This window comes from Engystomops pustulosus, chromosome 11 (assembly GCF_040894005.1).
Source record: "Engystomops pustulosus chromosome 11, aEngPut4.maternal, whole genome shotgun sequence".
NCBI lineage: Eukaryota > Metazoa > Chordata > Amphibia > Anura > Leptodactylidae > Engystomops > Engystomops pustulosus.
The window spans coordinates 32,320,936-32,335,436 of NC_092421.1; the positions used below are offsets into that span (position 1 = coordinate 32,320,936).

At 41.1% G+C, this 14,501-nt stretch overlaps 1 protein-coding gene and 1 long non-coding RNA gene across 9 annotated transcripts in view; one reads left to right on the top strand and one right to left on the bottom strand.

Moving 5' to 3' along the window:
- MARCHF8 (membrane associated ring-CH-type finger 8) overlaps positions 1-14,501 on the top strand; it is a 182,618-nt gene that overhangs the window by 157,519 nt on the left and 10,598 nt on the right. For all 8 annotated transcript variants that reach the window (XM_072130870.1, XM_072130869.1, XM_072130871.1 and 5 more), the window contains 2 exons: positions 3,908-3,958; positions 14,307-14,386. In XM_072130870.1, the coding sequence (XP_071986971.1) occupies positions 3,908-3,958; positions 14,307-14,386 (131 nt within the window). The remainder of the gene's footprint in view (positions 1-3,907; positions 3,959-14,306; positions 14,387-14,501) is intronic.
- On the bottom strand, positions 748-1,598 carry LOC140106375 (uncharacterized). Its single transcript, XR_011850775.1, has 3 exons — positions 1,458-1,598; positions 1,202-1,294; positions 748-1,103 (listed from the first exon to the last, which is right to left on the bottom strand). It is a non-coding gene; the product is annotated as an uncharacterized lncRNA (long non-coding RNA).

Consider the following 14,501-nt stretch of genomic DNA (forward strand, 5'->3'; position numbering starts at 1 on the left):
GGCAGGCTATGTATTGAAGGGGGGCAGGGGCTGCCAGGCTACATACTGGGGAGGGGCTGGCTGTATACTGGGGGTAGGGACTTTCAGGCTATATACTGGGGGCAGGGGCTGCAGGTTATATACTGGGGGGCAGGGGCTGGCAGGCTATATACTAATGGGCAGGGGCTGCTGGCTATTTACTGGGGGCAGGGGCTAGCTGTATACTGGGGGGAAGGGGCTGGCAGGCTATATACTGGGGGCAGGGGCTGCAGGTTATATACTGGGGGGCAGGGGCTGGCAGGCTATATACTAATGGGCAGGGGCTGCTGGCTATTTACTGGGGGCAGAGGCTAGCTGTATACTGGGGGGAAGGGGCTGGCAGGCTATATACTGGGGGGCAGGGGCCTGCAGGCTATATACTGGGGGGGCAGGGGCCTGCAGGCTATATATTGGTGATATAGGCTGGCCAGCTATATACTGGCTGGAGGCTGTGACCGATGAATTTCCCATCCTCGGCTTATATTTGAGTCAATAATAATAAATAGTAATAATAATTATTTTTTTAAATAGCGCACAAAGATTACGCAGCGCTGCACAAAGCATGACGAATCGGACCAATGGGTTTTCCCAGGTTTTTGTGTTAAAATTAGGTGGGTCGGCCTACACTCGAGTATATACAGGTATTTGCTGAAAGTGGTCAATCACAAAAATTATTTTTGGAAGATTGTTATAGATACATTCTAACACAAAAATATTCTCACGATTTCTTGTTATTCAACCCAGTGTGTGTATATGACAAATAAACCGCAGTAAAAATACAGAATTCTGGTAAATGAAATACATTAAGGATAAGCCTATATACTCAGTAGTGCTGCTTGGTTTTTTGACATCTATTGGCCACTATTTTTCAAATGTAATTTTAAATGATTGTGAAAAAATAATGTTATGTTACATCAAATAATTCCAAAAACTTTTTTCACATAAGATTGGGTTCCATATGCTAGGAAACAAATCTTCGGCTGACAGATGCATTGGCCTTTGAGGAGAAGTCTCCTTGTACACTTCATGTCACCATGTGCCATAAGCGATGAATGATGGGGGTAATTGAGTTGCCAGATGATGACCTGAGATTTTGTAGACATCAAAGGTTGTAGCGTTAAGATTTTAGTGGTGCAACAGCTCAGGCTGTGAAATCGTCAATTATAACAAGGACATAACATACGCGGTTATAGGTCACGTTCTCCGTAGCTGTAAAAACCACAAGTGTTTAAGTGATGGAAGAAGCTAAACCCAACGACATTCACGTCTGACATTTCTATTAAAAGAAGAGGGAAAAACAGCAAATTCCAGCCTTTAAGACCAAAAATGTTTATAAGTGCACATAATCTATGGAGTCATCCTGCAGATCAGAATTGCTGAGATCTGTACATTTAGCGCTGGGATAGCAGAGGAATGTCTTGACAACAAAGGACACTTACTGAAAAGGTCATTTCTAACGCTATAGCACCGAGCTCCATCACAGGCCTCTAGTGACTGACATCCATTTAAGAGATGGTCCTCCACTAAGGGATAGGAATAGTCACATTGGTGCTGAAAGGTCATGATGGATGTTTTACTGCAGACCCTAAAGAGACATCCAAGCAGACGAGTTATATTCCTACAAATCTATATATTCTGTATACTCTGTTCCTCCTGCTCTATAACATTCTCCAAATAAAGTAAATAGGCAATTTAAGTTTTTTATAACCCCTTAGGTGAAGTGATGTGAAATGTTTTTATGGTTGGGATGCAGATGCTTAGATAAAGGCAGAAACTACTCAGCGAAAAGCTCTGTAACTTCTACTATTGTAAGTTTGGTTCTTGTTGATCAGGCTTTAGACTTGCCATGCACCTATTTACTTGTTATCAATACCAAACCATGGCACAGTGCTTCTACTACCATATTCAAGACATCTGGGGGTCTCTGCTTGGCCCTTTCTTATCAACACTTGTGACATGTTCTATGTAAATTTGTACCTACATAACCCAATCATACCCTGCTAAATGAATACGTTGCTATATATATATATACTATATATAAAGCATACATTACCCGGATAATCCTTGAAAATATCAATCCTAAAATTGTAGAAAAAAAAAATCAGAAAAGCATGTGATTGATAAATAACAATAAAAATAAGAGTCAATAAATACATTTATCCCAATTTACAAACACTATTGTGAAAGCCTAACCTTCGTCGCATGCATTAGCAACCAATTAACAATAAATGAACAAAAACAAAATGACAAGACAAGATAGAGTTTTGTGTCTACTGCTCCTATGCTCATTAGTTGTTGATCTTCCTCTGTTTCCTTCTCCAATTTTAGAAGTATATAGTTGATTTTTGCTATATACTTATATATATGGAATATGTTTTTGGATGTTTTCAGAGAGCATTTACTCATAATGTTAAAGGAAATCTATCTCATTGATGCAGTATTTTACACCAAGTACAGTTACACGCTGGTGTGAGTCCCCAGAAGTTGTATCCGTTCTTCTTTTCTCTCCAAATGGCCTAGTTTTAGAGAAAAAAGTCTTTTAAAATTATGCCAATTAGCCTCAGAGGCTCCTGTTTACATCACAGAAGCCCCCTTCCATTTACTGTAACTCTGGCTGGGGAGAGGTGGGAGACGTGCAGAATTGGCGGACAACAGAGCCAGAAAGTTCTTCTGTGAGGTAGTACAGCCCCTGAGCCCATTTGCATATTTTTAAGAGCTGATTTTCTCCAAAATGAGACCAATGGAGGATAGGAAAAAAAAGCACACACCAACATTTGAGTGTGCTTGTTGTACAATACTGCATTCATGTGGAAGGGGTAATCAACTTTTGGAAAGATTCCCATGGTAGATTACCTGTTCCTGCAGCAGCTGTGTCACGTTTTCCACAAATTCTCGGATGCAACTGCTGCAGAAATAAAGTGTAATCCTTAAATATGCAAATTAATTTCTGAGCCTACTGAGTAACCTCAGACAGCTCCAGGGGCGAAGGCTACTCCACGCATCTAGTAGCCACTACAGACCCGCCTCTACCTGCTCTGGCTCGTCTCCGGCAGCAATCAAGCTCTGCGCAAGCATAGTAGTAGCTGCCGACCCATCACCAGCAGACAAATGGGAGCAACTGTGCAAGCGCAGAGCTCCCAAGCGGCAGGTGTGTCCCCGGCAGCTGAACAGGAGCAACTTTGCTTTCACAGAAGCTTGATTGCTGCCAAGGAACGGGTTGGAGGGGGTAGAGCTAGGTTTGTAGTTGCTACTGGGGGCGTGGAGTCGCCTTCACCCTCGGAGCTGTCTGAGGCTACTCCACGACCCCAGTAGCCTCATAAATTAAATTAGCATATTTTAGGATTGAACTTTTATTTCTGCAGCAGCTGCATCCCAGAATTGGTGAAAAATGGAATGCAGCTGCTGCAGGAATGGGGAAGCTACCATGGGAATATTTCCAAAATTAGATTCCCCATGCTAGATTGCCTTTAAAGGACATCTACCACAAAGATCGGGGAATATAAATCAAGCACACTAACATGCAAGTGTGTGCTTCTCTGTCAGGATCTGCTCCTCTTTTAGCCTCTTATGCCCTTGTTTTTAAAATTATGTAAATGAGCCTGAGGGGCTGCAGGCTCCAAAGATGTTGATGGATCTTGGAGCCCCTGAGGCTCATTTGCATACATTTTAAAGCCTATTTTTCTTAAAAACAAGGGCATAAGAAGCTTAAAGAAGAGCAGATCCTGCCAGAGGTGGCACACACCAGTATGTCAGTGTGTATGGTTTACAATCCTTCCTCCTGGTGGTAGATGTCTTTTAAGGTTGTTAGCCATTCTTGTCTGTTCTCTCTTACTTTTCATGTGAATTCAGTTTACATGTCTCATGTATTTCCATTTATATTGTATTTCAGAATGAGAAAACTTTGGGGCGTTCAGTCAGTCGTTCCAGTAACATTTCCAAGGTAAGGAGACTTTTTTTTTCTTACTTTGCTGTATGTGTGTGTTCAGATGAGTATTGCAATGGTTGTCACTATCTGATTACGTATCGGAAATCTATGCATCGGGAGTGCTAGAAAGTCGGGTAGAAAGAAGTGTAACATTGTAGGATTACACTATTTATATGTGTATCTATTGCTTAGTGACTCCATTATTTGGTGCCCGGTATGTGATATGGTAAACCCTTCAGATATAGGGCGTGAGCATGTTAGCAGTCAAACTAATAAAAATGTGAAGGGACACTGAGATATCTCTTTGTAAATCAGTCAAGTATTCAGTCTCGTGACCAGGGTCCAGGGGGGAGATTTATCATCAAGTTTCTGAGGTAAAACTGTTCTAGTTACCCATGGAAACCAATCAGATCTCAGCTTTCATTTTCCGCCAGCAATTTACATATTTGAAGCTGAGCTCTGATTGGTTTCCATGGGCAACTAAACCAGTTTTACCTCAGAAACTTGACGATAAGTCTCCCCCCTGGACCCTGGTCATGAGACTGATTACTTGACTGATTTACAAAGAGATATCTCAGTGTCGCTATAAGTGATAGATCTTACTGCATGTAGAGCATAGAGATGATCCAGGGACCAATGAAAGGGCCATCGGAATAGCAAATCCTATATAACCGCATAACAAACCCTTTTAAAACCCCAAATGTGTTAAAACACAATATAAATAAGCAATGTTTCTAACCAATCATCTTTTCCATGTGGCTATGCGGGACATTGGCGCAGTATTGAGGTGAGCTGCTTGCACTCTATTATGTCCCAGTGGTTTAATTACCAAGTAAATTGGGGAATAACTACTTGTATATGCAAATGAAATGCAGGTTATGACAGAACAAATAGATCGTTTTCACTGCGGAAAATGTAAATTTAGGCCATTGGACTGATGTATGAGCTTGTCTTCTGTTTGGGAAGCAAAGGTGAATCAGGATGTATAGGAGAAGTCCTCGGAAGTCCTAAAATTAGATAACGTGGATGTTGTTGCAAAATTTTGCTGCAGTAATAGCAAAACAGCATCAAGGTCTTGCACACAGCAGCATTATTTAAATTGATCTCTCCTCGGCTTCACTTTGACAGGAGACTCTTCTCCCGTGCACAACTTTGCTTTCTAGAAAAAGTCAGTGGTGCAGTGCATGCGGATAGAAGCCGAAATATCTCCAACATGATGAGCTGAATATTATGATAAATAACAATAGTTATGTATAAAAGGGAATATTTATTTCCCCCACCAATTTTTTTTTTAATTATTATATATAAATTATTTTCACATTTCTTCTCTGATTCAATACGAATACATGCATTATTATTAGAATTATTTTTTACTTGACAGACTACTACTACTACCACCAGGATGAAGGATTGTAAACCAAGCACACTGACATGTTGGTGTGTGCCCCCTCTTCTTTTAGCTTCTTATGCCCTGTTTTTATTTAAAAAAAGGCTTAAAAAAATATGCAAATGAGCCTGTGGGGCTCCAGTCTTAATTTACACATATGGAGCCCGGAGTTTCTCAAGGTCATTTGCATAATTTAAAAAGCCTTTTTTTGTAAAAACCATGGTATGAAAATCTAAAACAAGAACAGATCCTGTAAAATGGGACACACACCAGTATACACCAGCATAAAATGCATCCGTCTGCAACTGGAATCATCACCCCCATTTTACGGTCATAGGTGCTTAGTTAGAGGGCTGATCTTAGGGATCATCTATTTCTGATAGAGGCGAGGGGTGGAGGCCTCATTTATTAAAGCAGAAGTTAATGTAATTAAATATCATTTGTGCATAGTTCACAATTGTACCCACTTTTGTCAATTGCTGCACAAAACGAATGTTCTTCACTGCTGCAGCTCACGGCCCGATAGGTCATGTGACCAGAGCAGAGTTACTCACTACAGGCTGATGAAGCTCTGGCCACATGACTTTCGGCTGTGCGTGTCCACATGACACTGTGCACACCATGCAATCTGCATCCTCTCAGCATGTCTGTATAGAGATCACCGGTAAGTGATCCTATGGAATGTTGCCGTACTCTCACTGTTATATGTAATCTGAAAAAAAAAGGATATATAATATGCTCCCTGCTAACGTGTGCTACAGTTAAAAAATAAAATTAATTAAAAATGGATTATTAAAATTTATTTTAATATATATGTATATAATATATTTTTAAAAGCTGTTTATAAAATACAGCAGATAGCCATAGTCTGGTCTGGGGAGTTCACCGGCATCAGCCATCGCCTGGTCTAGAAGGCGGCATCAGCTATAGTTTTGTCTGAGGAGGTTGGCAGCGTGAGCCTTACTCTTGTAGAGATGGCTCTGAGCGCCACTACCAGTGTTTGTCAGATAGGTTGAGTACCAAGGCACTGCCTGGGCCTGCAGGAGAAGCAGGGAGGTGCAGAAAGGGCTGGATTCTCATTGGAATTCCTGCCCCATGATTATTCTTGTTCAAGGGGATTCTGGATGGAAGCTACAAAGACATTCCGAATTTTCCCTAATTCTTTCAACTGTATCTGTGTCCTCGAGACGCCAATACGATTGAAAGCAGAAACAAGTTGCTGATTAAATTGCTCTGTTGGCACTTTGTAATAATAAACTAGTGGGGGTTTGGCTGTAGTTTGGGCACTCAGCCTCTGAAAGATTCCCTATATACATTTTCCCAGACATTATGATTTTGCACAATACATACAGTAAATATCTCCTTAGAACAGAGGGAGTTGATATGTCTTCACAAATTCCCTTATGTTCCATTTGCAGTTTTTTTTTTTTTTACAAAAAAGTTGGCAATGATTTAATTTGTTTACAAAATCTCATATGTTTTTTAATGCAAACCAGTTTTGTATGTTTTTTTTTTTTTGTAATTTCCAACGCATTATGCTAATTAAAGTTTTATGTATCCAGCTGCTATCATAAACTTGCCAAGACTTTGCAAACAGAAAAGATATACCTCTGAGAGGGGCAAGTTTAACCTGCACAGCATTGTTCAAATCCGCAGAAGTACCAGGGGATTATAGTCTGCTGTGGAATACAATACAGAACATTTTTGCATCGTGGATAGAATTCAGTATCCCAAAATAACCGTCTTCACTGAGCGTTTTTTAAAGTAGAGAAAGTTGGTGATGAGTCACGTACCATTTAGTTGATGGATGTGGATGCTTTTGTACAAGCCTCGCAGCACTGTTTTTGGAAAGTTTTAAATGAGTAGTCTTAGCTCGGATACACAGATTCACAATAAAGCAGGTACCGCTGATCGCGGAGGGTCTAGCTTTTGCTTTTATCTACGTACAGCCTAAAAATCTCTTCTATGGTGGTAATGCTTGGATGGGTCACGTCTGCCAGAGCTGGAACTACCGACACCTAGCTAGTGCAGAGAGGGCATCAACCCTTTGCTAGTTTTGTAGTATAAAGTCAAAACTTTTGGCCCAAGCAGGGATTGCCCGGATATTTAACATTTTTAGTGGTTTTGTATCCTGAACGCAAGAAAACTGCCTTAAAAGAAACCTACCATTTGATTTGATGCATTATGAAGCACACATACCTTGGGAATGCTGTAGCTACACTGATGCAGGAACATATCTTGGTTAATCCCTAGGCTGAGTGGTTTTGCTGAAAAAACGATTATATCATTCAGGACTTTGGGAAAGCTGGGTCAGCATGGCTGGCTCAATTAACACATTATACTAGGGAGCTTGGAATTACAAATGGTGGTTAGTCAAGCATGACTTGTCAACCTGAGCTGGATCACTTATACACAGCAGCTGGCGGATGTTGCAGCAATTGATTATTCTGTCTGGCAGGGAGAAAAGTGATTGCATCAACCTCCCCTGCAGAGAAAATTTCACAGGCTAGGAGAAGCGCGGAACCAAGCGCTGAAGGAGCCATAGAAGCGACAGAGCTTCATTATCATAATGTTATATCTGTTTTATCAGCAAAACCACTCAGCTCAGGGAGTAACCAAGATATGATCCTGCATCAGTGTAGCTACAGCATTCTCAAGGTATGTTTGCTTCATAATGCATAAAATCAAATGGTAGGTTTCCTTTAAACCGTACCGAAAACCAATGCCAGCTTCTCGCTGATGGAGGTTGAAGTATGAAAAACAGGGTTGGCCTGGTTTGTGCAACTATAATTGGGAGGTATGACTATTCTGACATACAAAACACTAACCCTAATGAATTCACTTCCACCACAGACGATGAGGCATATGGAAGGGTTTTCTATGTAACACAACCCTAAACATTCTATTTTACAAATATTCCATTGAGCCCAGTCAACCACTAATCGCGTCCCTTACCAAAAGACAAGGCAGACTAAGTTTCTCACAAGGAAGAAAAGCGCACCATCTTCTGGAAGGATTTCCCGGACTGAACGACCATAGTTGCAATCCAACTTTCCTTTGCCCGTCAAGGGGGAGTTATTTTAGCTCTGCATTGTCTTTATATCCTTGCAGAAGTACACAGATTTACCATTCAGGAGTCTCGGAGAGCCAGATAACCCCATTCACAAGTTTTATATGAATTATACAAGGTCTCTATTCTGTAGGACAATGTGATTTTGCTGTGTATGTGTAATACATTAGTTCCAGTATATTGAAAGCTCCCATTCTCTTAGCACACACTGTACACGGCTGAGCACTGAGCTGCTACATTGTTCTGCCAGCAATTATAAGAGGCCTCTAATGAGATGCTGAGGTTTAATTACTCTACAGAGAGAGGATATACAACCCCATGGGAATGGCACAACAGCGTTATCTGGACAGATTGTCTCTATATTATACACTGCAGACCATTCTCTACTGTATGACTATTCACAATCACGTGCAGCTGAAATCACTGAGTACATGCAACAAGTCTGCCATATGTATCATATCATACCCATCCACACAAACTATCGTATGGCTAATGCATTTCTATGTGGATGTTTCTCTCGCTGTCATGGCAGACAAGTCGTTAACTTAAAGGGGTTCTCCATTCATAGCAAGTTAGGCCCTATCCATTGGCTAGGGTTTAATTTGCTGATTGGTGGGGGTCTCAGTGACGGGACCACCACGGATCATGAGAACTGTTGTATCTCCGTCACAGCTCGAGATGAATAGAGCACATGCGCCGGCTGCTCTATTCATCTCTATGCCAATGATTGAGCGCATGTGCGACTGGCTGCTCTGGTCATCCCCGGCGCAATGGGGGTACAATGCCCCCTCCCCTACATTCCTGAGAACCGTGGGGGTCTCTGAGACCCATACCAATCAGCAAGTTAAGCCCTATCAACAGGATAGGAGATAAGTTAATATGATGGTACACTGCTGTGTGAGTTGTCTGCTCCACAGCCCTGATTGTCCAAAGTCCAGCTACAATCCTTGAATATGAATCCATATCTCACAGCCCTGTTGCAACTAACAAGTTGACTATTAAGTTGCACTTTAAGTTTGCTTAGAGGGAATTCTTATGTGGTAAATTTCTTCAATTGAATTGGACTCCCAGAAATCCACACACTTGATGCCAAAATAAATCCATTCAGATGAACGGAAGTGACTTTTTCTTTTGGAAACGAAATCTGCCGCATGCTGTTCTACTCTTAGCCTTGGCAATAGCTTATACTAACACATACAATAGGGATTTACTCACTGTGTAACACAAAATATAAAAATGTACTTGCGCTGAATGCAAAAAAATAAAAAATCTTCAAATGGTGAATGTACAGCTGCAAACTTGTAAGTCACTCTAAGAAATGGTTGTCATGCTGAACAAATGCATTATAGAACAATGCCTGCCTCTACTGCTAGCGCAAGCTTTCAACGCTTTCTTACCGTGTTTACAGCCGGGATCTCTGCAATAAAAAACACCAACTCCACAGCTCTTATCCTTTAATGTGAAAAAAAAAACATTTAGTGAGCGCAGCTCCGGAGATAATAATATGGTGGTAACAGACAATACAGACAGATAGGAAATAGTGGGGATCTTCAATAAAATGGCTGTGACAAGTCTATAAAAATAAAGTCTGGAAAATGTTCTAAATGCCAAAAGTAAATATTAAATCCTTCTCCAAATATAATATTTACTTCAGCTACTCCAGGGAAAAATGCAAATCAAATTTCATCCAAACCAATATTAACTAGAAATGGAACCTTTTTTTTTAATAATAGGATTTTGACAATTTGTGAAATGATTTTGATGCCGATTTAATTCATCACATGAGAAGAACAAAAAAGAAAAAATGACTTCCCCAAATGTGGAGAATCTGATACTTGTGTAAATGTCTAATAGCGGAGATAGACTTTTAAGCAATACATCTAATCCACTTAAAATGTTTTGTCTTCTTATTAGAGTTTTTAGCTGCTTTTTATAGGTGAGTAACCAGGATTTTCTTCCACCCTGTTGTTAAAGGGACACTGTCACTAGACTTTACCCCATTAAACTACTAGCGCTCTAAAGTAGGATATGGTTTATCCTTTCTAGAATTCTTATGTGAAATCTCACTTGTCCACCTTGAAATCTTCATTTCTATGGTACCTAGAACCGCGGTCTCTTAGAAAAGGCAAATCTCCCATTAAAATCCATCATGATAAACCAGAGACACTTACTCATAGATCCAGGCACCGTGACTGTGGGAATCTTCTTATATCTGTTATCCATGGCCTCTTTCCTTCTAAAATCAACTTTTAAATTATGGTTATAAGCTTTAATGGATCTACTAAAGTACCTCAGTACTGCAGCTTCACAGTCTGTTACACTGTCTCCCTCCTGCTCCCTTGGAACTTCTCCACTCACTATTCCTAATGAAAGCTCCTGGCAGTAGAGGAAGTTTTAGCACACCAAGGGAGTGGGAAGTGCACCTTCACCGTGTAACAGCACAGAGTGGCTCTGGTAATCCCCTCCAAGAGCCTTGCTCGCTCATTAGCATAATTATAAATATTGCTTTTTTCAAGGACAGAGGCCACGAATAACAAATACAAGAATATTACCACAGGCACAGTGCATGGATCTATGGGTAAGTGTCCCTGGTTTATCATGGTGGATAATGATGATAGATTTCCTTTGAAGATAAGGATCACACCTTCCAAATCTGTTAAAGGGCTTGTCCACTTTCAGCCAATAACGGATATGATTTCTGTAATGAAGTTATACAATTTTCCAATATACTTTCTAGAAAGCAGGAGCTTTTAGTTTTTACTTCCAGTGGATAGAAATGGGTCCATGGTCATGTGATGTCGCACAGGTGCACAAGCCATTATTATCACAGAGAGTAATCAGAGTCGTGTGATACTAACAGCTTGTGCACATTTGTGTCCATCACATGATCATGGACAGATTCTATCCACTGGAAGTTAACATTGGAGCAAGACAGCAAGCAGAGATCTAGAAAACCGCAAGGAATTGATACAGAAAGTATATTGGGAAAAGTTTTCCTTAACACAAACAATATCAAATATTTACTGAAAGTGGACAACCCTTTTAAAGACATAGGGGCACATTTACTTACCTGTCCTGTCGTGATACCGAAAGTGCATTGCCCGTCCGGAATGCACTGTGCCACGATTCACGATTCCGAATCATCCCAATTGTCCAACAGCCAGCCCCTGAATTCTGTCGCATGAAAGTAGACGCTGCTGCGCCAAAATATGATCGCGTGCACCAAAATCCCCGGTTAAATACCTGTCCCAGCAGCGCAATCCCCGAAAACGTTGGAATATCCAACGAAAATGCAATTGTTTTCAGTTCTGAAATCCCCAGAGGGACATTTTCACATGATTTTGGAGCAGATTTATTTATACCTTATGTTCGTGTGAATAAGCCCTAGGGGCGAGATTTTGCATAAGATGGAATTCTCTAAAAGAGCATTTCCAACCTTACCTGAGGGGGCTAGTAGTGTAATGGGGTAAGATCAGAAGATAGGGATAACATACAAGGTGTCCCTTCTTCCCACGTAACAGCAGTGCCAAATCAGGATTATTTGATTTTCTTGCTTTTGTTAAAAAATAACCCCATACCATTTATCCCTCATTCTCCCACATTTTAACACAACACTTGACCCCATCATTAGGGAGGATGTCCTTATATTTCCAATCAGAAGTTCATTCTATATTTGTGCTGCAGCAGTCTTACATGTGTGTCATTAGAGTGACTACACTTGTATATTTACTCTCGTACACACTGAGTGACCATTCGTTTCTGAAACTAGAACAAAGATTTCCACTTAAACTCCATCAACACCCTCAATAACCTCCCAAGCATTTGATCTGTGTCAGCCTCAATTATTCTCTCCCAGCTTTTCAGCATTACATGTACAGAGAACGATTAGTCTGCAGCCAGAGCCGTGCCGGCTGTATCACCATCAGGCGCTGTGGCAGCAGTTTCAGAGGCTAAAATGGGGCTTTTTTGTTGCAGTCAACCTTTATACATTCAGTCAATAAGAAAATGGCAATTTCTGTGAATAGTTCTATTGTGCATCGAATCACAGCCATAGGAATATCACAAGGAAAAAGGGAAAGGATATTTCGGACTCTGTTCTATAACACAACAAAAGAGCGTCTTGTTCAGCTGAAGAGTACTGTAAAACTATGTTGTGACATTTAAGAAAATGAGTACATTAAAAATTAGTGAGTGCAGACAAAATCATCAGTCCGGAGTCATACAAAAAACGTGTTCCCACCCCCTCTAAATTCATATGTTACCATGGCAACCTATAGAGAGCAGGTCCTATCTCTGGCCCAATTTGCAGCGTAGCCACTCAGCTTCCTATAGAGATGGGTAGGGTGAGGAGCACTCGCCCCCCCTCCCTCTTCCACACGCCCGTATTGTACACACGGGTTACAGCCCATTCGAGCACAAAGTTTCTGTCTGTTTGATAGTAAAAGCAGTCATGGCAATCAATGGAGCATCATATATCGGACCAAACTCATTGGGGCACATTTACTAAGGGCCGTGCTGTAGTTTTCCACTTTCTTTTTAGTGCAAACTGCTTGCACAGGTATTTAAGAAGTGCCTGCTCCACATATGTGTCACACACGACCCTTTTGTGGCGCGTCTGCACTTGGCATCATGCAACATACATCATGCGTTCCGCTGCTCTGTCGAACTCTGCGGCAGATTTAACTTGCAAAGTCCAACAGAATTGTGTTGCGCGCCTCATGTTAAAGGTGCACCAAAAAAGAAAAGTGGGAGCAGTGCACAGGGCGCCAGATTTATGAAGAATCCTGTATCTGGCGCCCCCTGCACACTACACAGGCATATAACCTATTGTGTCTCCAGACGGAGATCAAGCCAAATTATGCACAACTAAACTTAATTAATTCACAAAAAACTTTATTAAACTTGATTAAAATCCATTACAAAAATTCTAAAACTGTTTACAGCAGTGGATGGGATACACAGAAAAGAGCTCTGCCCGTACGGTCACAACATAATGTTACACATGCTGTTGGTACAGATGTGTTTTTACCCATATGGATAGTTGCGCGTTTCGGCTGATTAAGCCTGCATCTGGGGGTGGCCTACACAGGCAAACTGCATATAGCGCTCAGGCATACCGGGGGAGTTATATATACGTCTGAAAACTGGAGTAGTTTGCACCTGAAATGCTGGGCCCCGCGTTTATTGAAGGGTATTTTTCATCCATTTTTCAATAGTTTTCAGATGTGTATGTGTCCTCGGTAACTAGGGGGCATCTCTCCTCTCTAATTCCTGACGTGTACTTTCCCCATGTGGTCAGCAGCTACTGGGACAGATCTTTGTAAGTGTATAAATGTGTATATCAGTGCATAAATCTGGGCACATGAGTGTATAAATGTGTGTATGGCCCCTTGTACACAAATGTTATGGAGACGTATATATGGCCGCACAATTTGTGGCCTGATATCCGCGCCCATAGAAGCCTATGGCGTACGGCACAATGAGCACACTGGAGTGCCACCGTACCATCACTGGGGAAAAGATGGGGCATGTTCCATCTTTTCCGGGAAGTTCCATCGGGCGCCAGTCATCCCTATGGATAGCAAGTTTCTGAGACTGAACTTGCTTGGGGATAACACCCCTTTGTGTTGTCAGGGACGGCCAATATTTGATTTCCTACATACCTGAAACATGCTGCTTATATTGCAATGAATTCCGTTTCCTCTTGTACAGTGGTGTCCACAGGAGCAGAAGGCATCAGAATTGTTAAATATTTGTTTGGTGTTGTTAGTCTTTGGATCCTGGCAGGTTTTACCTCAGTAGCCCAATATTAATGTTTATTTTTTTTTTTTGAGTGACAACAAATATTTTTCTTGTACAATGTTAGAAATTATGAATCTGGTTATACAAAATGTCTTATTTTTTAGGCAGGAAGCCCAACTTCAGTTACCGCACCAAACAGCTTTCCGCGGACATCAGTGACCCCATCCAGTCAAGATATTTGCAGGTATTGAGCGATTATACGTTTCCTCTACAAATAATACAGTACATAATGAAGGACCAATTATATCTTTAGTTTATAGACTTAGATCAGATAATATCTGTACGTGTATGTTCGTTGT